We start from the raw sequence: 27,657 nt of genomic DNA on the forward strand, positions 1-27,657 counted from the left end.
CGGCATATTACCCTTGTATAATGTACTACCAATTATACCCTAAGTTATAGGGGTAACCATATCATCAGGGATAGGTTGAGGAGGGTCTGGGCGCAAACCAAGTAGATGGGAGGGCAGGCCATGAGGCGAGGTAGTGGGGGTATAGGGGTACATTTTTTAAAAACTTTTTAGCAGGAGCAGAGAGAACGCAGAACATGAAGGGAAGGCAAGGTACTCACTGGCAGGCGGCAGCAATTTACAAAGTCCGTTTGCGCGGGTGGGCAGGCACGCAGCAGCGCAGCTTTACGTGTTGACGACCGTGACGTCAAGTCGTCAACTCGTCTCTGCGGCTGTCACACTCCCAGCCTGCGCCTTGCACGCTCTGCCTCCGCGAGTCCGCTGGGTCCAAACGCCGCCCCCACCACGGCACCACCCCATCTGTCATGTGACTCCACTCCATAGCCGACGGACTGGCACTGACTGTATGTTACGTATCTGTGTGTGTTCTCTTCTCTGTCAGTGCGGGCGGCCGGCGCAGCAAGCAGCGATTAGCGCTAGAGTCAGCGATATTCAGCGAATCAGCGGGGGGGGCACCCGGGGGGGCAAGGAATGACCTGGGGGGGGCAATTGCCCCCCCTCGCCCCCCTGTAGCGACGCCACTGCCCTACGGGGAAATAACCCAGTGGGTAAACGCCCAGGGGGCCACCTGAGCTTTCATCACTGATGCTGTCCAGGTACATAATGGTCTGATCCTCTCGTTAGTAATTAACGCTGGGTGCACTGGGTACTTATGTACCTGGCCGGCGTCCCCAGATGCCCTCCTGAATTCAATTGAATCACTGTCCTCAGGATGGTGATACAGTTGAATACTACAGAATGGCAAGGCACTCTATGAGACAGTGTACAAATTGTGCAAGGACAAGGACTCTCGGGGCATGGCTGGAAATGGACGTGGCCTGTGGCCTAGACGGCAACTTGGAACGACACTTAGGTATTTTATTATTTTTTTCTTCTTTCTTTGGCCATTTGGGGAGCAAATTGAGGCACTATATGAGCCATTACTACGGGAAGTCCAGTCAGCATACTGAAGGAAGAGCTGGCTTGGTGCTGTGGCCCACATCTTTTCTCCTAAGCCCCCTGCCCCATATCTTATGTGGAAGTTTATTGTGCTAAACTGTGGTATTTGATTTTGCTGAGATGATTTTGCTGACCCTGTCTACTTGTGTTGCCCTGCCTCTTGTCAGTTGGACCAGCCTACAACATGGGGCCACTTTAAATTCCCAGTCTGCCCGTGACAATGTTCAGGGTTATATATTATGTCCAGACCTTGATAAGGAGTGTTACATATAGTGCCTAACCCATTTATAGAAAATACTAGAAAGTCCTGTCACTGGTGTATTGATCCTATCCTATGAACAGCTTTAAAGTGTCTCATGGCCAATACCTAAATATATGAGACTGCCGAGTCTGAAATATTCTGCCTATTTGTAAGTGGCATAACTTGATTCCTTGAGAGTAAGCTGGGTGAGTGATAACACCCATGATGAGTCTTTGCAGTACAGTGTGGCTATAGAATCCACAAAACACAATATGGTAGCACAATAAAGTCTCTTTTGGGCTTCCAACCCAGTAGTAAGGCCACAGAGGATATGTATCATGTTCATGATACCAGAATATTAGGCAAGCCCTTGAGTGGAATGGAGGATGGGAGTGGTAGTGGCACTGGCTGCAATAATTATTAACAGTAGCAATCCTCACACTCATTCTGCCTAGGGCCAGGGCATTGATAGGAGAGTGCACTCTATTGTCCCTTGGGACATACCTTGATGTTGGGGCACCAACCTATTGAGGTGCCCTTGGTGTTATAAGGCAGCCAGGCAGGGGATGTAGTTTGCTGTGGCCGATGTATGTTGCTGGAATCATTAACTAGGCCAGTTGTAGAAGATAAACGTCTCTACTTAACTGCAGAATGGGAGTTGTAGTATATAAAAAAATATCAAAACAGAGACATATCCAAACAATTGACAGTGCAAATCTTCCCAGATTGCGATGTATGGGTATAGGCCAGGATGGGAATTGTAGTAATCCTCCCCTCTGTATCTTTCCAAAGTCTCTCTCTGCAGAATCTAAGGCTGGCAATACAGGGAGTGCAGAATTATTACACAACCATGTTCTCAATGAACCCCAAAAACTCATTAATATCAAAGCTGAATATTTTTGGAAGTAGTTTTTAGTTTGTTTTTAGCTTTAGCTATTTTAGGGGGATAGCTGTGTGTGCAGGTGACTATTACTGTACATAATTATTAGGCAACTTAACAAAAAACAAATATATACCCATTTCAATTATTTATTTTTACCAGTGAAACCAATATAACATCTCAACATTCACAAATATACATTTCTGACATTCAAAAACAAAACAAAAACAAATCAGTGACCAATATAGCCACCTTTCTTTGCAAGGACACTCAAAAGCCTGCCATCCATGGATTCTGTCAGTGTTTTGATCTGTTCACCATCAACATTGCGTGCAGCAGCAACCACAGCCTCCCAGACACTGTTCAGAGAGGTGTACTGTTTTCCCTCCTTGTAAATCTCACATTTGATGATGGACCACAGGTTCTCAATGGGGTTCAGATCAGGTGAACAAGGAGGCCATGTCATTAGATTTTCTTCTTTTATATTCTTTCTTGCCAGCCACGCTGTGGAGTACTTGGACGCGTGTGATGGAGCATTGTCCTGCATGAAAATCATGTTTTTCTTGAAGGATGCAGATTTCTTCCTGTACCACTGCTTGAAGAAGGTGTCTTCCAGAAACTGGCAGTAGGACTGGGAGTTGAGCTTGACTCCATCCTCAACCCGAAAAGGCCCCACAAGCTCATCTTTGATGATACCAGCCCAAACCAGTACTCCACCTCCACCTTGCTGGCGTCTGAGTCGGACTGGAGCTCTCTGCCCTTTACCAATCCAGCCACGGGCCCATCCATCTGGCCCATCAAGACTCACTCTCATTTCATCAGTCCATGAAACCTTAGAAAAATCAGTCTTGAGATATTTCTTGGCCCAGTCTTGACGTTTCAGCTTGTGTGTCTTGTTCAGTGGTGGTCGTCTTTCAGCCTTTCTTACCTTGGCCATGTCTCTGAGTATTGCACACCTTGTGCTTTTGGGCACTCCAGTGATGTTGCAGCTCTGAAATATGGCCAAACTGGTGGCAAGTGGCATCTTGGCAGCTGCACGCTTGACTTTTCTCAGTTCATGGGCAGTTATTTTGCGCCTTAGTTTTTCCACACGCTTCTTGCGACCCTGTTGACTATTTTGAATGAAACGCTTGATTGTTCGATGATCACGCTTCAGAAGCTTTGCAATTTTAAGAATGCTGCATCCCTCTGCAAGATATCTCACTATTTTTGACTTTTCTGAGCCTGTCAAGTCCTTCTTTTGACCCATTTTGCCAAAGGAAAGGAAGTTGCCTAATAATTATGCACACCTGATATAGGGTGTTGATGTCATTAGACCACACCCCTTCTCATTACAGAGATGCACATCACCTAATATGCTTAATTGGTAGTAGGCTTTCGAGCCTATACAGCTTGGAGTAAGACAACATGCATAAAGAGGATGATGTGGTCAAAATACTAATTTGCCTAATAATTCTGCACTCCCTGCATTACTCTTGCAATGGTGGCTGTAATTCCCAGCTGAGGGGTACAGGATTAAGATACAGTGGGACCAACCGTGCCCAAGAGTCAATGGTGTTTTAGCAATGTCCCACTCACTGCAGTAAAGTATCTATCAGCCATGAACAGCAAATACCGTACTGACTGACTCCAGTGCTCTGCCTTGCAGATTCTGAACCTTCTTAGTTCTTTCCCTTCTCTCTCTTTCTGAGAAGCAGAGATGGTTTACTTTATGTAGATCGCTCAGAGATAGTTTTTCTCTAAAAATGTAGACCTAGTGTAGACCTAGTGCTCTGAGGAGTGAGCACATGTAGCTCCCTCTCACTTCTTCAGCTGGAAAAACTGACTGAGCTAGGGGAGGATATAAGTCCATCTTCTAGATTCCTACAGGGGTAGAGTCAGGGTAAGTAACCCTGACTAAGGCCCCATTCCCACGTATTTTTGGTCCACATCCGATCTGCATTTTTTGCTGATCACACACAGATCCATTAGTTTTTATGGGTCCACGTGCCCATTCGTATGTATGTTCCGCAGCTCCACAAAGAAGATAGAACATATCCTATTCTTATCTGTTTTGCAGATAAGAATAGGCATTGCTACAATGGGTCCACAAAAAAATGCATGTCACACAGATGGACCACAAAATACATACCGTCACGTGAATGCACCCTAATCCATACAGAGATATACTGGTACGTTACAAGACATTAACATATTAAATAACAAGAACAATTTGCAGGTACCCTATTGTCAGGCATGGTGAGGGGGCCATCTGCAGTAATAGGAAACATATACACACAGACTCAGGACTGAGTTGGCTAATTTCTCTTGACTTGGTTGCAAAAGAATGGTTAAGGCATATGCAAAATACAATACTATTTAATCTCGGCACAAACTACCTACAGTAGACGGATAATGTGCACAACTAGTACACAATAGTCCATAGGCAGGGATATCTAACAAATTAAAAGCTATGGAGGAGCATTATAGAATGTAAGTCCTTTCCTGAGCATAGCGATATAGAAGAGGGGGCTTACTTGCATTAAAGTCCATGCCCTGGCATAAATTTAAAAAAAAACAAAATGGTAGCTTTGTGGCTAATTGTTTGAGAAATCTGGGAGATTTCCAGAATCAAAAAGATGCAGCGTATGAAGCCAACAGTGACCAGCAAGCCACAGTGTATTAGACCCTGCTGTAGATGAAGGACTATGGATCAGACACCCATCACCTAGATCACATCCAGGCCAGACTAACTCCAACCCTTTAGTACACAGTGGACAGCTATAGCCACAAGTGCCTACAAGTGCTATTTAATTGCCACATAACAAGACATCATACCTCATCATCTGGTGACAAAGACTGCACCTTGTACCGACTACAGTTGGATGTGCCACAGGTTATATTTTGCACTAGGTAAAGATCGAATTTTATACTTTTACTTCTGGCCTGCTTCTTCAAAGCACCTTTCTACTGTACTGAACCCCAGGGAGCAATGGTCTGAGGGAGTACACCAAGGCCATTTACACTCCCATCCTTAGCACTGGCTACTCAGGGGCTCGCTTCACATACCATAAAACTATTTCTTGTGCATTCCATATGAACACGTGGGAAAAATCCTTCATATTCAGACCCATACAATAATGAACCATAATATGGCAGCATGCACTGGGGATACAGCAGTAAACAGCCCAGTAATGATTGGTATTTATTCACTAGTACCCAGACAGGTTTAGTAGTGAGGAATTTGGAAGTTCCTTCAAGTTATTTTTAGAATGCTTCTTATGTGTAAAAGCTATTTATGCAGTTCCTTGTTGTCACCTTTAAGCTGCAGCTTTAGTGTAAGGAAAATACTTGACAGCATTCAGGTATGCCACTAACAATATGGGAACTTTTCGCCCTTTAGTTGTCCTTTAAAAACTGTTTTTCTCAAAATCAACAAGTTAAAGAGGTTTTTATGTCACTCACTCATATGGCATATCAATTACAGATCCTGGCTGCTTTTGCATTACACATTTATTTCAATGGAGGGTGCAAAAATAAAGAAAAAAAATCAAAACAAAATGTAAGTTAAATCAAAGAAACCAAGTGCAGAAGACAGATGATGGATTGGAATGTAACCAAAAGGAGAACTATAGGAAGGAAGCAGTAAATATCTCCACAAACACAGATTTAAAGAGGATATTGGATATCCTGTATAAACGGAATGGGAACAATTACACGGGCTTGTCCAATGACCTTCATAAGCCTTTGTACTTATGGCTACCTCTACCTGTTCTAATAACAGTAAGGCTACTTTCACACTAGCGTTTTTACTGGATCCGGCAGGGTTCCGTTACTGATAATACAAACATCTGCATCCGTTATGAACAGATCCGGTTGTATTATCTTTAACATTGCCAAGACGGATCCGTCAGAAACTCCATTGAAAGTCAATGGAGGAGCATTATAGCATGTAAGTCCTTTCCTGAGCATAGCGATATAGAAGAAGGGGCTTACTTGCATTAAGGTCCATGCTCTGGCATAAAGTTTAAATAAACAAAATGGTAGCTTTGTGGCTCAGCTTCATTAGAATCCTTGACAATGGGTTCTCTGTGCAGCAGTACAAGGTAGCTCCTTGGTCTGGTTATCCAGGAAAATATATTTATAACTTATCTTCAGGATAGGTTATCAGTATCAGATCTGTGGGGGTGCGAAACCCGGGACCCCTGCCGATCAGCTGTTAATAGGCCAGTGACATCACTGTTCATTGGTCACATGACCTACAATACCAAGTACTGCTACCATACGATGTACAGGGCTGTCTTTGGAAAGTTGCTGGTAGCCTGCATTACTCACCAGAGCTCTGGTTAACGCAGCAGCTCTTGGAAACAGGTGATTGGTGGGGATGCTAGGACTTGCCCCCCGCTTGTGTGATACTAATGACCTATCCTGGCTTTTCCAGGATAACCTCTTTAATGAAGAGGAGCTCCATATTTGGCTGTGGTACCCTGCTGTCTGACTCCAGTGCACGGCCATGCAGATTCTGAGCCTTCTTGATTCTTTCCTTTCTCTCTCTTCCTGGAGTACTGGGTAGAGATGGTTTTCTTTCTGTGGATCTCTCAGATACAGAGATGGTTTTCTTTCTGTGGATCTCTCAGATACAGAAATGGTTTTCTTTCTGTGGATCTCTCAGATACAGAGATGGTTTTCTTTCTGTGGATCTCTCAGATACAGAGATGGTTTTCTTTCTGTGGATCTCTCAGATACAGAGATGGTTTTCTTTCTGTGGACCTCTCAGATACAGAGATGGTTTTCTTTCTGTGGACCTCTCAGATACAGAGATGGTTTTCTTTCTGTGGATCTCTCAGATACAGAGATGGTTTTCTTTCTGTGGACCTCTCAGATACAGAGATGGTTTTCTTTCTGTGGACCTCTCAGATACAGAGATGGTTTTCTTTCTGTGGATCTCTCAGATACAGAGATGGTTTTCTTTCTGTGGATCTCTCAGGATACAGAGATGGTTTTCTCTCAGATACAGTGATTCTCTTGGATGCAGACCTAGTTCTCTGAGGAATGGGCACATATAGCTTCCTCTCACTTCCTCAGCTAACTATAGACAGCTAGGCTTGGGGTCAGATCTAAGTCCATCTCCTAGCTTCCTGCAGGGGCAGAGTGGGGGTAATTAACCCTAACTAATCCATACAGAGATATACTGGTACATATGGTACATAACAAGGCATTGACATATTAAAGAACATTAAATACCAAGAGAAATTTGCAAGTACCCTATTCTGGAATACTGCAAATGTTTTGTGAATCATGAGATAGATATAGTAGAAGAGAGAAGTATGTGTGGCACTTGCTCTTCTGTTAGAAGGGTTAACTAGGCCCACATTCCACTGCAAGAGAATGAAGCATAACAGGAATCAGATTTCTCAAACAATTAGTCACAAAGCTTTTTTCAGTGACTCATGGCTAACAATTAACTTCTGTGATAAGAGTAGAGACAAGGACACCACAATTTTCTTAGTACATGGCACAATGATATGTAAAGCACTGCCATCTAAAACTCTGTTATGTCCCTACTGATATAAAACTTTGTTAAACTTTAGTTGGCAGTGCAGCAAACTTTAAGATCCGGGTTATTTGTTCTAGTTTTTGGCACATTGTATACTGCAGTGTTTTATTATAACTTTGAAGCATATTAGCTGACTCCTTAATGGCCTGAGTTGCATTTGCAGTGGCCTAGAATAGGGTACTTGCAAACTGGATTAATAGAGGTTAATGATCCTACTCTTCCCCAGTAGAGGTCATTGTACACAGAAAGAATAGATAAGATTTGACAATCACCCATTGTGAATGGTGGATCCTTGTCTTGTCTATACACATAGGTGACATAATTACATAATTACTCATATGGCATATCAATTACAGAGCCTGGCTGCTTTTGCATTACACATTCATTTCAATGGAGGGTGCAAAAATAAAGAAAAAAAATCAAAACACAACATAAGTTAACTCAAAGAAACCAAGTGATGATGGATTGGAATGTAACCAAAAGGAGAACTATAGGAAGGAAGCAGTAAATATCTGCACAAACACAGACTTAAAGAGGATATTGGATATCCTGTATAAACGGAATGGGAACAATTACACGGGCTTGTCCAATGACCTTCATAAGCCTCTGTACTTATGGCTACCTCTACCTGTTCTAATAATAATAAGGCTACTTTCACACTAGTTTTTACTTGATCCGGCAGGGTTCAGCAAAACGCTTCCGTTACTGATAATACAACAATCTGCATCCTTTATGAGCGGATCCGGTTGTATTATCTTTAACATTGTCAAGACGGATCTGTCATGAACTCCATTGAAAGACAATGGAGGACGGATCCATTTTCTATTGTGGCAGATTGTGGCAGAGAAAACTGATCCGTCCCCATTGACTTGCATTGGGGGTCATGCCGGATCCATCTTGCTCCGCATCCTAGGATGGAACGCAAAGTACAACATGTTGCGGTTTGCTCTCCGGTATGAGAACGCAACTAATCAGAACAGAATGCATTTTGGAGCATTCTGTTCAGTTCAGTTCAATTTTGTCCCCATCGACAATGAATGGGGACAAAACGGAAGCGTTTTTTTTTTCCAGTATTGAGCCCCTATGATGGATCTCAATACCGTAAAACTAAAACGCTGGTGTGAAACTAGCCTTACTATGTCCATCTGATTAATGGACAGCATACATCGACGACAGGTTCCTTTCCTTATGCCCCGCTCGTTTTATGACAATGTGAGATGTAGCAGCGTTGTAAAATAGAGGGAACCTGTGCTCATGATGTAATGGTTAGAGCAGCAATAAACTGACGACAGGGTTTTTGTAAGTGCCTTGTGAGACAGAAGGGTGAGATATTTTTTTTTTTTTTTTGCAGGCTAGACATGTCTCCTTTTTACATCAGACACAGCCCTGGACACACCATTCCAGCTCCACACACAGTTAGGGCTGGTTTTCAGGAGGTGATGGGAGGTTTCCACAGCACTCAGGAGATTTGCCAACTCTCTGGAAGGTCCAGGAGCTCCTTGGGTGTTCCAGGAGAGTAGGCACGTATTGGATACATCAGTTTAAATCGTATTGCTCAAATAAAAAGTTATGTATTATGTCCATATCCTAATCAACAGTGTAAAAAATCCTTGAAATTCTGTAAATGACAATTATTAAAATACTTTCTGAGCAATTTTAGATAACTGTATCTTTCCGAACACCATTACATACCAACGGCTTCTCTACCTCACCTTACACCTCTAGTAAAACCAGTTACTCTAAAATAACTTTCGTACCTTCCTTCCAGCAATGTACTTTCACCAACAATTCAACACAGGATTATCCTTCCTTGTTCAGATGCCAAAAGTGTCTCAATATCATCCTGATAAAGTTAGGGCATGTCAGAAAAGTCTGCCAAGGGATCTGCAATTGAAATCTGAGGCTGATTTGAAGTTTGACATGCCGTGGATCTGCATGCAGTTTTAACGTTATCCAAGGTGGGTAATCTGCACGCAACCACCATTCCGCAGAAAGAATTGACATGACAATCCTTTTATATCTGTGTGATGAATTTAAAATCTGCAACTCAAGAAATCAATGGGATGTGGTTTGTCAGGGGGTTGGATCTAATCTATCTATCTACATATCCATTCATCCCCTCACTGGATTTTACGGCATTGTGCATATAGGTAAAACAGAACTTACAGCAGGAGTCCTATTGGTAAGTATATATGTAACAATTTGCAATTTCTTCAGTATAAAATCAGGATTTTAAAAGTTCCTTTAAATTAACTCATAATGCCACTTTAAAGGGGTTTTCCAGGAATATATATATATTTTTATTTAACTTCAACTGGTGATTGGCTGAGATGCCATTCCAAGCCACTTCCTGTGTGTTGAGGTGGGAACAGGAAGTGGAGAGCACTGTCAGAAAGGCAGCCATGAGTGACTGGTGAAGCGCGCAAAGCTTATTTTTATTTTTACCCCTTTCTGGCAAATATCGTATTCTATCTGTGGAAGTGGAGGGCAAGTGCTGGTGACATGTATTAAAGGGCATCTCTGGCCATTTTAGGTAATAAGTCTTATGTACTGTCCTTGGAAGGAAGATTGTTTAGTACTTACCTGTCCCTCACTCCATCGAAACCACCGCCACGCACACTAAGGCTGTGGGCTCTTCTGTCCAGGTCCCAACTTTATGTATTCACTTCATTTCTTCTATTGCATTTACTACTATGCAGGTGTCTGTGAAGGTTCTCATGATATAGTAGACGTTTCAAATAGTACTAAAAATCTCAGACTGAATAGAACATTAAAATAAAAATAAAAATTCTTTATTGATAAATACTAATCTAAAATCAGGGCCTCCAGGGCCTACTATGCAGGTGATCAGGAAAAGAAACACAGACATCTGGTCGGGACCCAAGTGAAGGAGCCTGTGTGAATGCAGAGGAGATGGCAGCATTGGTGGAGTGAGGGACAGGAAAAATGCCCAGAAAACCTCTTTAATACATACCACCTGCTCTTACTCTGAATGTGAGTGATGAAACAAAAATTCTATAGAAGGATAGATTATTGTGTCATCCCATGACATCAGACATAATAGCCACTTTTACATGGTCAATATATTGTCAGTAGTTGGAAGCCAAAACCAGAAGCGGGTCCAAAATACAAAAGAGGCTCAAATCTTTCCATTATAATTTTTCTCTGTAGGTTCCACTCCCGGCTTTGGCTTACAAATATACTGAAGTAGACTAACACCAATATCGATGATATAGTAGACGTTCCAAATACTACTAGAAATCTCAGCCTGAACAGAACGTTAAAATAAAACTAAAAATGCTTTATTGATAAATACTAATCTAAAATCAGGGCCTCCAGACCCACATATATAGTACAGGAACAGGCTCTCAGGGTGGTAATGGTGGTCAGAGGTGTTGAGATACACAATTCCCCGACACACCTTGCACCCAGAAATTGCACCTCCAAAAAGTGGTCAGTAATTAAAACTGACACACCAGCTTTGCCTAATCTCACTCACCAAGTTGTAGGACTGCTGCTGCTCAGACCGGCTATAACTAGATATATAGTAGTACAGGCTGCTGAGTGAGTAGGCTATGCTAAATAGCCGCCTGGTGCTCGTAAATCTAATGTTGCTAATAAGCCCCCACCCGATCTATGTAAAACCCAGCAGATGTATTATGTATGGTCACCTGCTCTAGTGTATGCATTTAGTTATTTCCCCATGCTATCAATTATGGACACAACTGTCAGCTCTGGTGTCCACTAATGTCTATGCCCATTCTCTCTGCTTTGTTATTTTAGGTGGCTTTACTTAGCCCCCTTTATGATATGTGGGTTTATTTTCTTCTTTATCTGCCCTCTTTAATTCTGAGCCGATATAGACACAATGGATACTATGTGGTTTTACTGCCGATAAATGATTCCCCATTACCTGCAGCTCTGCAGTGCTTCCCTGGGGCAGTCGATCCTATCTCCCGGCCGGCCATCAGTAGGGGGCGGGGTTAGATGACATGCCCAGTTACCTAATTGGTGCATTGGCCGGAGGTGCAAGGTGCACGCCATTGGGGTGCGGGTGTTTATGTATTTAGGCCCGCATCTGGAGCGGCCGTTCACAGCCATTATAGTGCCAGGCACGTGTGGTCCACACGTAATCAGTTGTGGACTGCAACCTCTGATTAAGGCATCATGCACACGACCGTATGTATTTTGGAGTCCGCAAAAAATGCATCCGCAGAAAATACAGATGGTGTCCACGTGCATTCCGTATTTTGCGGAACTGCTGGCCCCTGATAGAACAGTACCATCCTTGTCCGTAATGTGGACATTAATAGGACATGTTCTATTTTTTTGCGGAATGGAAATACGGACACAAGGAAACGGAATGCACACGGAGTACCTTCGTTTTTTTGCGGACCCATTAAAAATGAATAGTCCCGTATATGGTCTGCAAAAAAAACGGAACGGACAAGGAAAGAAAATGCGTTTGTGTGCATGAGCCCTAACTGTTCCATTGAGCTCCTGACTTCTGATGACATGTGGGGATATACCCCCTACGCAGAAACGCATTGAGTTTTGGTAGTTTTCACAGCTAGAGGAGTAGATAGATCTACTGGGGGCTTAATAGCAACATTAGATTTACGAGCACCAGGCGGCTATTACGCATAGCCTACTCACTCAGCAGCCTGTACTGCTATATATTTAGTTATAGCCGGTCTGAGCAGCAGCAGTCCTACAACTTGGTGAGTGAGATTAGGCACAGCTGGTGTGTCAGTTTTAATTACTGTCCACTTTTTGGAGGTGATGCAACAACTCCAGCGTAAATTGTAGTTAGATGGTTATTTTATTGTTTCCAGGTTACTGCGGATATGCAGTATGTACACTATGTAACGTTTCGGCCTAATGGCCTTCTTCAGACTAATGCCGCTTTAGGAGAGAAAAATAAAGTAGGCGCAGTGAGCGCTTATTACCACAGCGGCATTGCCGCAAACTACACTGCGCCTACTTTATTTTTTTCTCCTAAAGCGGCATTAGTCTGAAGAAGGCCATTAGGCTGAAACGTTACATACTGTACATACTGTATAGCCGCAGTAACCTGGAAACAATAAAATAACCATCTAACTACAATTTACACTGGAGGTTGTTGCATCACTTATAATTGGGGTGGAAACCCTACTTCACAGAGTGTGTCAAGGTTCCAAATACACTTTTTGGAGGTGCAATTTCTGGGTGCAAGGTGTGTGGGGGAATTGTGTATCTCAACACCTCTGACCACTATTAGCACCCTGAGAGCCTGTTCCTGTACTATATATGTGGGTCTGGAGACCCTGCTTTTAGTTTGGTATTTAAAATATACTGACTAAATACTGACCACATGAAAGTGGCCATTGATGGATATCCTAATGAATATATAAAACTGGATTTTTGGATTAATGAACATGTACCAGTAATGACACTGACTGTCATTCTAGCTAATTATTTCTTAAAGGGAATCTGTCACCACAATTTGGGATTATTATCGGCTGTAATAAATGAACAGTACTGCAGATAAGGAGTCCAGAGGACTATGTTTTATTTAACTTCTGCCATTTATTCTCCCACTTTCAGAGTTTAAAGCTGCATTGAAATACACAATCCGGACTGCTGTGCAATGCTAACATAATGGAGAGGACTCGTGGGTGAAATGTATTTTAGCAGAGCTTTAAATGCTGACAATGGGGGAATAGGGGGAAGAGGTTAAATAAAAAATAATGATCTGGACTCCTCATCTGCTGTACTAGTCAGTTATTGCAGCAGATAATAGTCCAAAATCGTGGTGACAGATTCCTTTAAATACCTTTGAACAACCCGTTCCTAAATACATTTACTTTTATCTGTCTTCCTGTTTTTAGAGAGTCATAATAGGTCCTTTATGAGTCACTTCCACAAATAGGACACTTTTGTTTGTAGTTATTGTTTTTTCCAGACAATATCTGTTTAGGGTTACATTTGGATTACATTTTATATCTAAAGAGTAGACAGGTGATAAAAATCACCAGGACATAAAATGGGAGGGCCATGTATTACTGGGATCAAATATTTGAGGGTTATACTTTAAGAACAGCTATACAGACAAGGGGACCGGGTGCTCAGTCTCCCTGTTAGTTCATCCCAAAGGTATTGGATTCGTGGTCATGTGTGGGCCAGTCAAGTTTTTCCACACCAAACTCATCCAACCATACCTTTACGGACCTTGCGTTGTGCACTGGGGCACAGTCATGCTGAAATAAAAAAGTGCCTTCACTAAACTGTTCCCACCAAGTTCGAAGGCATACAATTGTCCAAAATATCTTGGTATGCTGACGCATTAAGAATTCCCATCACTGGAACTTAGGGGTCTAGGCAGGGCTGGTGCAAGGATTTTTGCCAACACAAGCGAAGCTACATTTTGGCGCCCCCCCCCCCCCCCCCAGAACTCCCCCTAACACCAGCATCCCATGGATATATATACAGGGGCAAAATGGAATATATACAGAGGGGGCAAAATGGATATATATACAGGGCAAAATGGAATGTATACAGATTGGACAAATGGATATATATACAGGGGCAAAATGGAATATATACATAGGGGGCAAAATGGAAAAAACACAGAGGGGGCAAATGGATATATATACAGGGGGCAAATGGAATATATACAGAGGGGGCAAATGGAATATATACAGAGGGGGCAAATGGATATATATAAACAGGGGCAAAATTGAATATATACAGAGGGGGGGGGAATGGAGATATATACAGGGCCCCTGTATATATCCATTTTGCCCCCTTTGTATATATTCCATAATAATTTGCCCCCCCCTGTATATATTCCATGTTTTTCATTTTTTGCTTAGCTTACTTATTGCCAGTGACATATATTTTTGCCCCAGGAGCCGGGGTCCCTGTGAAGGATTTTCTCTTGCATGCCATATAGTGCCATGCCAGGTGCGGTGCCCCTCTGTGTGAGTTATGAAGCCAGGCAGCAGTGTGCACATTTAAAAAAAAAAATACTTACCTCGCTCTGAGAGTGAGACTGCTCTGCTCCCGCCGTATTGCTTTCGCTCGCAGCCTCCCACAATCCCATCTTCCAGTGTGCGTTGTGTGATCCGAGACCCGGCACGAGATCACAGCAAGAAAGCAGCGCCGGGCCCAGATGGGTGCAGGCAGGGCCGGTGGTGGTGGGACGGCATAACTGCTCACAGAGACTGGGCGGCCGGCGGCGCAAGTGATTTATTTAAAAAAAAGTTTCATTTTTCCTACCCCCTGTCTCTGCGCCCTAAGGCAGCTGCTTGCTCTGCCTTATTATGGTGCCATGTTTTAGTGACTGTGGTTTAGAAATGCTTCCACTTTGCAAGAATACCACTTTAATGTGGAAGACATGTCATCCTATTACAGGACCACACTCGAATTCCGTGAGCTGTTTAGAAAAACCTTTTCTTTCACAAATGTTTACAAAGGCAGACTGCAGGACTAGGTAATGGAATTTATACACCTGTGGCAATGAGACTGAATGAAACACCTGAATTCAATGATTAAGGGCTGTTTCACACGAGCGGATGCTGTGCGTGACATCCGCTCCGTGAATGACAGCCAAGACCCGATGCGGACAGCAGAGACACGGAGCAGTAACATGACTGATAATGCACCGTGCCTCTCTGTGACCTCTTTATTACAAAATCACGGTGACAACTTTATCTCACTGTGATTTCGTAGTAAAGAGATCAGAGAGGCACAGAACATTATCAGTCATGTTACTGCTCGATGCTTCTTCTGTCCGCAGCGGGTCTTGGCTGTCATTCATGCAGCGGATGTCACGCACGGCATCCACTCGTGTGAAACAGCCCTAAGAGGTGTGTCCAAATTTGTCTATATAGTGTATAACTGAAGGCTATATATGTGGTATACATCAGAGGTCATCTCTGTACTGAAGAGGAGGAATAAATGGTTCAACCCTGCCACTTACATAGATAAGCCTCCTAGTGTTTGTGGAACACACCTGGATTCCCCTCTGTTTCGGGATATGATGACTGAAGATGAAGCTTGATTTCCACTCACATATAACTTACTTTTAGAGATAAATAGCTTCAGGGGGTGAAGAAGCAAGCAGCTGGTGCCCTATGGGGGCGCTGAGACAGGCTATAGTGTCACTTAGGCAGTCAGTGCAGGCAGTGTGGCAGTGGAGGCACTAATGCAGACAAAGGGGCACTGCAGTTTGCAATAACATGTCTGGAGCTGGCACTGAGACCGCCATAGCTGTAACTGCACAGAAAATCTGTTCCTTTCACTATAAGGACTTGCACTGATAAGGGGTATTGACTAGCACTGCTATTAGAATACTGGAAAAGCAATATTAGGGCTCATGCACACGAATGTATTTTGTTTCCGTGTCCATTCCGTTTTTTTGCAACCTGTATGCACTTCAAAGGGCCGCAAAAAAACTGAAATTATTCTGTGTGCATTCCATTTCCGTATGTCCGTTCCGCAAAAAAATAGAACATTTCCTATTATTGTCTGCATTACGGGCAAGGATAGGACTGTTCTATTAGGGGCCAGCTATTCCGTTCTCCAAAATATGGAATGCACACGGACGTCATCCGTATTTTTTGAGGATCTGTGTTTTGCGAACGGTTGTGTGCATGAGGCCTTATATGGACACCTACGTCCTGTGTAAAAACCAAACAGAAGTTTTGCAAATGTCGTTGGCCAAAGGAGAAGAGAAAGGAATTTGACGTCACCACAGGTCCTTTATCCTATAATAAATATGTATTTCACCATATTTTACCAATCGTGAATTCAATTCAAAACCTAAAATATATACAATCAGACTTTACATATAATCCACGGCAGGTTGGACAACTAAAGCAACTACTAAATTGGTTAACTCAACAATAGTATTGCTCTGCTGTACTTTAAAAGTTAGACAAAATTATCTAATATCAAAAATACACTTATCCAACCTAATGTAAAAAGAACTGTGGGCTACGTATTGTTAACAGCCCACTATGTACGTCTAGCATTGTAATTGTTTTATAACTTACTTTTTTTAGACTTGTGACTTTGATATAATTTGTCATTCTGTTCGCATGTTGCTTCTTTTTCTTTCCATCTTCTTACTTGTTCTTCCCTCATCTTAAAGAACAAGATCTGTTTCTGTTCTTCACTGAGTTCTGCCAGGAGGTCTGGATCAATGTACATATCAGCTAATATTTGTTTGAGCATGGCTGCTGTCAAGTGTAATCACTTCTTAAATAAGAAATTGGCCTCCAAGTTTTGCTTCAAATAGTCCAGTGGATTCGATTATCAATGGAAAAGCATCGTTGCACATCAAAATATCAAAATATAAGTGGATAATATAGAATCCATGTCGTCACAGTATCAATATAATATATGCATCCCTAAAAGAACAAAAAAATGCAATCATTACATGATACAATATTTCCAATTAAAAAAAAGCTGTAACAAGCAAATTATAGGGCATATTTATATTTTTCAATCTTCAGGTATGCAGTTCAGACCCAGGTTCCAGCAACTCCACTTGCTGCGTGTGGTACTGTGTTTTCTGCATTGGCACCTGACCCCTGCTGTGAGTGAAGGGGGCTGACTGGCTGATTTTAATAGCAATGTCAGCCCCTTTGTATGCCTGTGCATCATCTGTGAGAGAGAAGGGAAGTGCCAATGTAGGAAACACTGTCCAGTGTGGAGCACAAGCAAGAAGTGGAGGTGCTGGGACTGGGATTGGATACCATGCCTGAAGCACAGTGGAGAGTTTTCTAACTTTTTTGTTACATTTAGGCTGGGTTCACACGGGCGTCACGTTTTGGCTCAGGTGGCGTCCGGGCGCATTGTGGCAAATCCGCGTGAGTAGGTACGCAATTGCAGTCAGTTTTGACTGCGATTGCACTCCGTTGTTCAATTTTTATCGCGTGGGTGCAATGCGTTTTGCACACGCGTGAAAAAAGACTGAATGTGATACCTAGACCCGAACTTCTTCACTGAAGTTCAGGTTTGGGTTCGGTGTTGTGTAGATGTAATTATTTTCCCTTATAACATGGCTATAAAGGAAAATAATAGCACTCTTTAATACAGAATGCTTAGTACAAGGTCAATTGAGGGTTAAAAAAATATATATAATTAACTCACCTCCTCCAATTGATCGCGTAGCTGACAGTCTCCTGTTCTTTCTTCAGGAACTGTGGTGACGTCATTGAGCTCATCACATGGTCCAATCACATGGTCAATCACCACGGTGATGGACCATGTGATTGGACCATGTGATGTGACATAACCACAGGTCCTTTAGCCGGCAGCTCATGATTAAAGAAGTAAGAAGAGATCAGCAACTGCGCGATCATAAGGAGGAGGTGAGTTTTAACCCTCAATTGACCTTCTACTAAGCATTCTGTATTAAAGAATGCTATTATTTTCCCTTATAACCATGCTATAAGGGAAAATAATACAGTGAATAGACTGTCATCTTAGCAACCATGCGTGAAAATCGCACCGCATCCTCACTTGCTTGCAGATGCTTGCGATTTTCATGCAGCCCCATTCACTTCTATGGGGCCTGCGTTGCGTGATAAACGCACAATATAGAGCATGCTGCAATTTTCATGCAACGCACAAGTGATGCGTGAAAATCACTGCTCATGTGCACAGCCCCATAGAAGTGAATGGGTCCGGATTCAGTGCGGGTGCAATGCATTCACCTCACGCATTGCACCCGCGTGGAAATCTCGCCCGTGTGAACCCAGCTTTAGGGTCCATTCACACGTCCGTGTGTGTTTTACGTGGATCCGCAAAACACGGACATCGGCGATGTGGGTTCCGCATTTTGCACATCGCCGGCACTTATTAGAAAATGCCTATTTTTGTCTGCAATTGCTATTTTTTCGGGAACGGAATTGCTAACCGGGAAGTGCGGATCCGCAATTCCGGATCCGGGCAGCACATTGAATGGGTCCGCAATATGCGGAACAAAATTATGGACGTGTGAATGGGGCCTAAAATAGTTTTGTTTTGTTTTTTAACTGGAAAACATAAGGCATCATCTACAGTGATATCATGTTTAGGTACATGTGTTTTTATTTGACTTTTAGACATAAATATATCATGTGCCAGATCATGTTAGAAGACAATTTCTGGAAAGCCGGCCCAACCGAGCCACTCTTTTCTAGTGTACAGTATCTGTAAGTAGTGGGAATGAAAGGTTAAAATTGAAGGCAGCATTCACGAACATATCATCTTTAAACCTGCTATTTGCAAGTGCTTTTACTCTGGATTATGGGTTGTTCATATATAATTAGTGACCATTACAGATAAATATATCACAAGATAGTTCAAAAAGTACTGCATTTTTACCCATGAATAAACCCTGACTTTTGCTAGTTATTGCTCCACCAGAGCAAAATAACTTTAATTATTGGGCAAAGAAAATCGGATATCCCAACTCATATAACGTCACCATGCTAAGTTTAGACTGTGATTTTCACTTCATTCATTCTATAATTGTTTATAGGAAGAACACAAATCTAAGTATGACTCATATGAGTGATTAATATGATTTATAATATACTGTACAACCAAGAGCGATTTTTGACAGCCTATACATGTAGTTTGTGACACCTGGCATACAAGCATGCAACCTTATTAATGGGATATATTTTCCTACCCAAGCCTGTAACCATAAGAAGTTAAAGGGGTTCTATGTGCCCATACCTAAAAAGACAGTTTCTGCTAGCCTGTGGACATTTGAGCAGTACTTACCCTTCCATCGCTTTATTGTTTCTGCAGTCCACACATGACCATATGACTGGCTTCCGACTCTTACTCTGATGATGTGACCGAATGTTCTCCTCTTACTTTTTGTTCAGCTGCATTATGTGGAGGTAGCAGAACAGGGAGAAAGTGGAGCATATCCAGTTGGAACATCAGAGGAAGTTTGCAGCCAGTTGGGCACTCATGTGAACCCAGTAGAAAGAAATGGAAGGGTAGGGTAATTACTGCTCAAAGTGTCTTATGTTCGCAGACATTTAAGGTACAGACCCAGAGAAGCCCTTTAATCCCAACAGAGATATGAAGACTTGAGCACTGTGATAAATGTTATTTGTTTTTGGACAACTCTGTCTATTGTAGGCCATACATTTCAGCTGTTAGCTGAACAAGCCCCTCTGTACACATGCACACCGGACTTCTCTAAACATGCATGTGCCTTTTATGGGGGAATGGGGAGTAAGCCACTGCCTAGTACCCCTGATGGAGGCTAATTTCCCCCAAAACAACTAAAGGAATGGAAGAGTGGAATTCAAACTGCCCGATTCATCTCTCCTGCAACATTTGTCATCAGGGAAGAATTGGGGCATCCTATACATGTTAGATGGTTAGCTGGTCCCACTGAAATCGCCAGATTCTGCTACCATTATTCTAAAGTACATGGCTAGCATAAGAACAGACTTATGTCTGTTTTTTTCTTCTAAATTAATTCACCAAATATCTTAATGTAACCATTCTTGACAGGTATTTTTGGATGATATAGAAACATTTTAGATGGTCTGGTATAAAGAGATTTTCTGAAAAGATAGCCCCTTTAAACTATCATAGCATGGAGCATGTGGTAACGTAATGAAAAAAACCATACTCACCTACTTCCAGACACTGATGAGGTCATTTATCAAACTGGTGTAAAGTAGAACTGGCGTAGTAACCAAGCAGATTCCACCTTTCATTTTCCAAAGGAGCTGATAAAAATGAAAGGTGGAATCTGATTGGTTGCTATGGGCAACTAAGTAGTTCTACCTTACACCCGTTTAATAAATGACCCCATAACTTTGTCAAACTTCCATATCCTGGCTTATTTAATTCCAGTCTGGTCACAGGTGCTGCTGCAGCCAATGACTGGCCTCAGTTGTACCATGTCCCAAGGCAATATGTCACTGCTGGGTCACATGAAGGACGTCATTGCTGAGGCCAGTCATTGGCTGCAGTGGCAAACATGATTACATCTGGAAGCAAACAGTTCAAGGATGGGAAAATTGCCAAACAGAGCCAGGGCACCAGAAAGGAGTGTCAAGGTGAATATGATTTTTTTCAACAGGCATAACACGCTCTGGGGGCTACTTAAAAATGGGCCCTTGGAAAACGTCTTTACACTAATTTAACACAACTGTAAAATATCCAACCTTTGGTTAGTCTTACAATTAGATGTTTTCCCCAAAAGTAGGTTACAATCACATAATATGGTTACACTATATGAAAGAGACAAGAATCATAGACTAAACACCACAATCTTACACTGTAAACCCAGCCAAACATTTAGTGTGTGCAAAAGACAGTATGACATTGGTGCATGATTATGGGGATCATTTATTAAGACCGGCGTTTTATACGGCGGTCTTAATAAAGCTCTATAGCTGGCGGTGGATTGGCCTCTTCGTAACTCTGGTGGAACCCCCTGCCACTTCTAAATGTGAGACAGCTCCCTAGCTGTCTTACATTTAGACCTTTTTCTATGCCTCAAAAGTCTTAGAAAATGGTAAATGAGATGGGCCTGCCAGCCCGTCCCCTTCCTCGCCCACTCCATGCCCACTAATTTATATCTGGCGTGAGAAAAGTCAGATTGCGGTGCAACTAACCTCTGCGCTGCAATCTGCGCCTGAACTACGCCTAATTTAGGCATATTTCAGCTTAATAAATGACCACCTATGTGCTCAAATACTGTATAACCCAGACATAAAAGAGATTAAAGAATTTGCTTAAAAATCTATGAGAAGGACAACAGATTCTGGAGAAATACTAAATACAACACATGGAATGCAACAAGATCCAAATGAACAAAAGAAGCTTGTTCTCATTGATTGCATCAAGTTCTGTGACCTTTCTGAGACGTATTTACTCCAATTTAGACCCATGTTCTAGCCCTAGATTAAAGGCCTCATAAGACATAACTTAATGATAGCATCTGAACATTGTAATATCATGCACTACTGAAAAGCCATGACTAAATTTGAATGCACTGTACTTATCAAATTTGTCACGTAGGATATGCAAAAAAGAGCACTGGAAATGTTGTCATGTTTTTGATGTACTTACGTTTCCAATATTTTTTTTTTCTTTAAGAAGGTCTGTATTTCCCTCTAAGTCGGGGGTGGGGAACCTCCTAGCCAGGGGCTGCTTACGGCCCCCGGGACAAATTCATGTGGCCCCCGGGCAGAACATATAGTGAAAATTCGAATGACCGCTTCCATTATGGAAGCGGTCATTAGCATGCAGGAGGCAAAGGAGGTGAGAACAGCGCTGCACAGGGTGTCCTAACCTTTCCTGGTCCTCTTTCGGCCCCGCTCTGTGTCCTGACACCTACAGCGTCCAGACATACTGCACATAAATGCGCACTATGACCTGACGCTGTCACGGTACAGCGCGGTGGGAAGAAGACCAGGGTGGGTAAGTGACGCCGTCTGCAGATGGAGAGGTAAGTTTATTTTATTTTTTTATCGTTTGATTTGAGGTCTGATTGGATGCTGGGGGGCTGATAGGGGCTGATCTGAGGCTAATTGAGGGTGGGGAAGGTCTGATCTGAGGCTGGGGGTCTGATCTGAGGTTGGGTGGTCTGATGCGCGCTGATCTGAGGCTGGAAGTTGTGATGGGGGTGTGATCTGAGGCTGGGGGGTCTGATCTAAGGCTGGGGAGGGTCTGATCTGAGGCTGGGGGGTCTGATCTGAGGCTGGGGGGTATGATCTAAGGCTGGGGAAGGTCTGATCTGAGGCTAGTTGTCTGATCTGAGGCTGGGGGGTCTCATCTGAGGCTGATCATAGGCTAGGGAGGGTCTGATGGGGGTCTGATCTGAGGCTGAGAGGTCTGATGGGAGTCTGATCTGAAGCTGATGTAGGCTGAGAATTTTGTATGGCCTCCGAACGATGTTACAAACGATGTTACAAAAATCTAAATGGCCCTCAGCAGAAAAAAAGGTTCCCCACCCCTGCTCTAAGTGCTACGCGTGAATGAAGATCCACATCTCTACTGAGTAAGGTATACTTACCCAAATTCCTGAGATTCCAAGACAAATATGTTTTATGTTAGTGTCCCAATAGAATACAGCCAAACCTTCAAGCAGAAGAAAGAATGAGCTGCATTATGGACTTTATACCTAAATTGTAACAAATACTATTACTGCTGTCTGAATGCTATATTCAGTATAATATTAATAGACTTTAGTATATTTCTATTATAACCGGCAAAATTTTATGTGTACAGTGATAAAAAATTATCTATTATCTTCCAGGTTTATATTAGATATCTTCTAAATGATAGTTTTAGGGACTTGCATAATTCTATAATATAATGTTTTATATGTTTAATGTTCTGTAGGTTGCTATACACTGCAGACTGAAAGCCAGTTTCCCATGGTACACTATGCAACTAGTTTGTTAGGCTTTTAAAAAAAAAAAAAAATACCACATGGCAGGTGCCACTGTATGCCAGCCATCTGATACCTAAGCACCAGTAAGGCTGCTTTCACTTCACCACTATGTATTTCTGTTCTTCTGCTTCTATAATGGAAGTGCCGTCACATAACTGATAGGAATAAAGCCTAATAGATCCCTGGGAGAATTTTTTTTAACGGGGGAAGTGTTAAGCGAGCACCAAAGTGCTCATGTGCAACACTTCGTAATGCTCGGGTGTTCTACCGAGCACCCAAGCACAATGGAAGAACCCCAGGCACCCCCTGCTCTGAAGAGGGGAGGGTGTCAGGACTCTAGTTCAGCTTAGGAGTCCCTGCTCTGTCTCCATATATAGCTATATCCATGTATGGAGTCAGTGCTTGGGGACACCCAGTGTATTTAAATCTAATTTCTGGATAGCTTCTGCCAGGATTTTAAGTCCCAACATTGCACATTAGAGGCAAGGACCTTATCCACTTAGCTATAAAGCTGAATGCTAAAACTGTGTCAGAAAAACCTCATAGTAGTTTCTGATTTAGTGAGTATTCCTATTAAGCAGAAGATTTATCTTATATTTCTGTACAGGTTAACATATATTCTAAATATATAATAATATATGTAACTATATTGTGGCTAAAAACGTATATATGTATAAAAAAATAATTGAAATGTTTCTGCCGGGTTTCGAATTCCCTCGCTTGTACATTAGAGCCAAGGACATTAACCACTACACTATATAGCTACATGTTAACCTGCACAGAAATATAAAATAAGTCTTCTGCTGAATAGGAATACTCACTAAATCAGAAACTACTATGAGCTTTTTCTGACACAGTTTAGCATTCAGATTTATAGCTAAGTGGATAAAGTTATGGAAGATGTGAATGTAGCCTGTGATACACTCAGACTTGCCAAAACTTTTCTTTCTGTACTGATTTTAAAGGGAGTCTGTCACCACCATATGGCCATAGCCCATATACAGTGCTTACATGGCTCTGTAGCACACCTATACAGGATTGTAACGGTACCTTTGTTCTTTTCTTTAGACTTGCACCAGCAGGAAAAATGAAGTTTAATTCATATGCAAATGAGCACTCGCAAGTGCCCAGGGGCGGCGTTCAGTGTGTAGGTGCCCAGGCTGCTCTGCCTGCTTTTCACTTTACTCCCCAGTCTCTGACTTTGCCCACCCTCCAAGTCTCTTGCCTCATCGATAGGTCCGGACTTGGAGGGCGGGCAAAGGAAGAGGCTGGGGAGGAGTAAAGTGAAAAGAAGGAAGAGCAGCCTGGGCACCTACACACTGAACGCTGCCCCTGGGCACTTGCGAGTGCTCATTTGCATATGAATTAAACTTCGTTTTTCATGCTGGTGCAAGTCTAAAGAAAAGAACAAAGGTACCATTACAATCCTGTATAGGTGTGCTACAGAGCCATGTAAGCACTGTATATGGCCATACGGAGGTGACAGACTCCCTATAATATATCTCAACAATATAGAAAACTCTCCTTTAATTCTTAAGCCCCGATACCTTAATGTACCTCTAAAAGAAAGGTGTTCACATATAGATCACATACACAATTCAGTCGGTGCTGTATTTACTTTTGTCCATATCGGAAAGACATTTGCAATAAAAAAAATAAAAAAATCAGGATCTGGAAAACTTTCAAGCCAATAATTATCTTGGTGCCTAATGCCTCACTAAACTTTGGTCCACATTTACTATGTTAAGTGCTCCAATTTCAAGGCATTGTTTGCACCAAAATTGTGTCTCGTTTTAGACACATTTACTATTATTAAAATGATAACTTTTTCTGACATCCTCAATATTTTCTGGTTTTAAACAAGAATATGGATGTCGCAAGCTCTAGTCTACCTTCAAGATACATGTATGAAGCTGCAATTTATGATTCTGATGTATAAAAGAGGTGCTAATTGGTCTAACGTCTATGGTAGGAGGAATTTTGGTCCAGAGACAAAGGGAAGATCTAATTACCGTACTATGTATAAATATATCAGGGGTCAGTACAAAGATTTCTCCCATCATCTATTTATCCCCAGATCTGTGACGAGGAGACATCCTCTGCGTCTGGAGGAAAGAAGGTTTGTACACAAACATAGAAAAGGATTCTTTACGGTAAGAGCAGTGAGACTATGGGACTCTCTGCTGGAGGAGGTGGTGATGGTGAGTTCACTAAAAGAGTTCAAGAAGGGCCTGGATGTATTTCTGGAGCGTAATAATATTACAGGCTATAGTCACTAGAGAGGGGTCGTTGATCCAGGGAGTTATTCTAATTGGAGTCGGGAAGGATTTTTTTTTACCCTAAAATGAGGAAAGTTGGCTTGCAGGATAACAGGCTGAACTGGATGGAGAGATGTCTTTTTTTCAGCCTTACAAAGTATGTTACTATACTATTATAAATGGAAAAGTTCTACATTAAGCATATCTATTACAGATATTCCTTACACTATGAGCACACATAGGGTTGATTGTAAAATCTGTATCTTGCAAAGATATACATTGACGTTATAACTAATAGTTTGGCTAAAATGAATTTAAAAGGCTGAATTTGGCTCAAGAATCCAGGACTGGTCTACGCACTGTAAATTAGTTTAACACTTTGTGCCCATTGACTAGAACGGGGCTATCAAGCTTCTTCTCACAGTTTACAGAGGAAGATCTTTGTTGACAATTTGTTTGAGGTTCCTTCAGTGCTACAATTGAAAAAAACATGGCCATCTGACATACACAGGTCCTTGATAACACATTAGGACAATACTGGGGTGCATGTTTTGGCGCACAGAGGTGCATTTAGGCCACATTCCTTTCCAGTGAAGCCATGCTGCTAAACCATGTTGGGTGAGGCTTAAAAAAAAGTGTCCATAACAGTTGATAAATGTAGTGCAAACAATTTGCACCAGTTTTGTTTGGCAGAAACTGCACCAAAACATTGGGACATTTTCAGTAGTAAATCAGCACCATTATGTCTTAGTTATTTTCCTGGAGAGCTACTGTATATAATGCTTTCTATGTACTGTAAGTGGCTACCACTAGACATCCCCTCTATTATGTACTTTGTATAAAAAATGGACTCAGTTATAGATCTTACACCTGCTGAAGATCAAAACCTATACAGGGCTGTATAGGGTCACAGTACTGAGAGAGGGCCCATCATCACCTAATGTTGTTCTCCTCAATGCCAATTTAACTCTTGCCAGCATATACATTTTTCTAATTGATCTATGAATTGTCTTGTGGCTCTTGTGTCTTACAGCCAACATTTTATAAGTACTGCTGCACAACAACATTGTGCCTATGTATGTTTCTAAGGAGACTTTTGATGTCATATAGTATTTGCACAATGGAGAGAATTTAGAGAACTTGAATCCCTTGTTGAAGTCACCTACTTTTCTGTTTGTTACGCCTCTCATTAACCTGAATCTCTAACACAAACAGAAGAATTCCAGTATTACACTGGCAAAAGTTCAGAACCTTATTTGTCAAAAGAAAGGGCGAGGTGATTAGGTTTGCCTTTCACAGAATCGCACAGACTTACCATAGAAGTCAAGATAACAAAATGCTCAAATAAAAGTAAAAAGGAACAGAGCTAAACATTATCCATACAAGGCATTTACTGAGCGGACACATGTTATGTAGAAGATACTTACAGACATGCGTTGATAGATGAAATACATCAGGTAGTAGATAACTTATCTGTGCAGTTTTAAGTAAAGAATAAAACTTCATGGACAATGCAGGAAGAGTTGCTGCATATGTCTTAGATTTAGGCATAAGTTCTTAGGTAAACCGAGAAGATAAAGATAATTGACATGTTGTACGTACCAGACCTTTCTTTGTTGTTTGAGGAAATGGTGTAACTGACAATCCAATCTCTGTACTGAAGGAAGTACACATGAATCTTGTCATTAGACTTGCTGGGCTGGGCATGAATACCTTGAATTTACATATCTCCACCCTAATACCAGGCTAGAACTGGCTAACAATACAATAGAATTCGTATGCTTTACTTTTAGTAATATGCACCACCTAGTGTATGGCCATGGTAATACAATGCTTTCTAAAGCATGGCGTCTACTCTAAATTACATGCAAATTATATAATGCAGACGCAGTAATACATTACATAAAAGAAAATTCACACTTCTAGTGCATTAACTTTGTACACCTCTAGTAGCATCAAAATTATAAACAGCACATACAAATTTGAATTAGAGAACATAAAAATCGTATAAACCACAGATTCTGTTGTAAGAGCAGAACTCTCAAACCCATTAAATATATATATATATATATATATATATATGGTGGAGTCACATTATTATGACTCATTCCTACTTTCGATGTCGACAGCGCGTAGCTCATGAAGGAAGTCACGTGTCGTGAGCTGGCTTGGTGGGTATATAATGTGTGCGATAGGCTCTCTGCACACATATCCCTTGTTGCCATCATGAGTAAAAGGGGCAATTTATCAGAGTTGCTAAAAGGGATGATAATT

The 27,657-nt window shown here is 41.9% G+C and overlaps 1 protein-coding gene across 4 annotated transcripts in view; it reads right to left on the reverse strand.

The window, feature by feature from the left end:
- The window catches only part of SH2D4A (SH2 domain containing 4A), a 106,820-nt gene extending 79,734 nt beyond the window's left edge, over positions 1–27,086 (reverse strand). The window contains exons 1-2 of one of the 4 annotated variants that reach the window (XM_044305091.1): positions 26,986–27,086; positions 16,752–17,108 (exon numbers count right to left, since the gene is read on the reverse strand). In XM_044305091.1, the coding sequence (XP_044161026.1) occupies positions 16,752–16,932 (181 nt within the window). In that variant the 5' untranslated portion in view covers positions 16,933–17,108; positions 26,986–27,086. Of the gene's footprint in view, positions 1–16,751; positions 17,109–22,744; positions 22,764–26,810; positions 26,934–26,985 lie in introns of those variants that run through there. The other 3 variants (XM_044305085.1, XM_044305108.1, XM_044305099.1) reach the window with 3 other exon arrangements.
- Between the last annotated feature and the right edge of the window lie 571 nt (positions 27,087–27,657).

This window comes from Bufo gargarizans, chromosome 1 (assembly GCF_014858855.1).
Source record: "Bufo gargarizans isolate SCDJY-AF-19 chromosome 1, ASM1485885v1, whole genome shotgun sequence".
Lineage (NCBI taxonomy): Eukaryota > Metazoa > Chordata > Amphibia > Anura > Bufonidae > Bufo > Bufo gargarizans.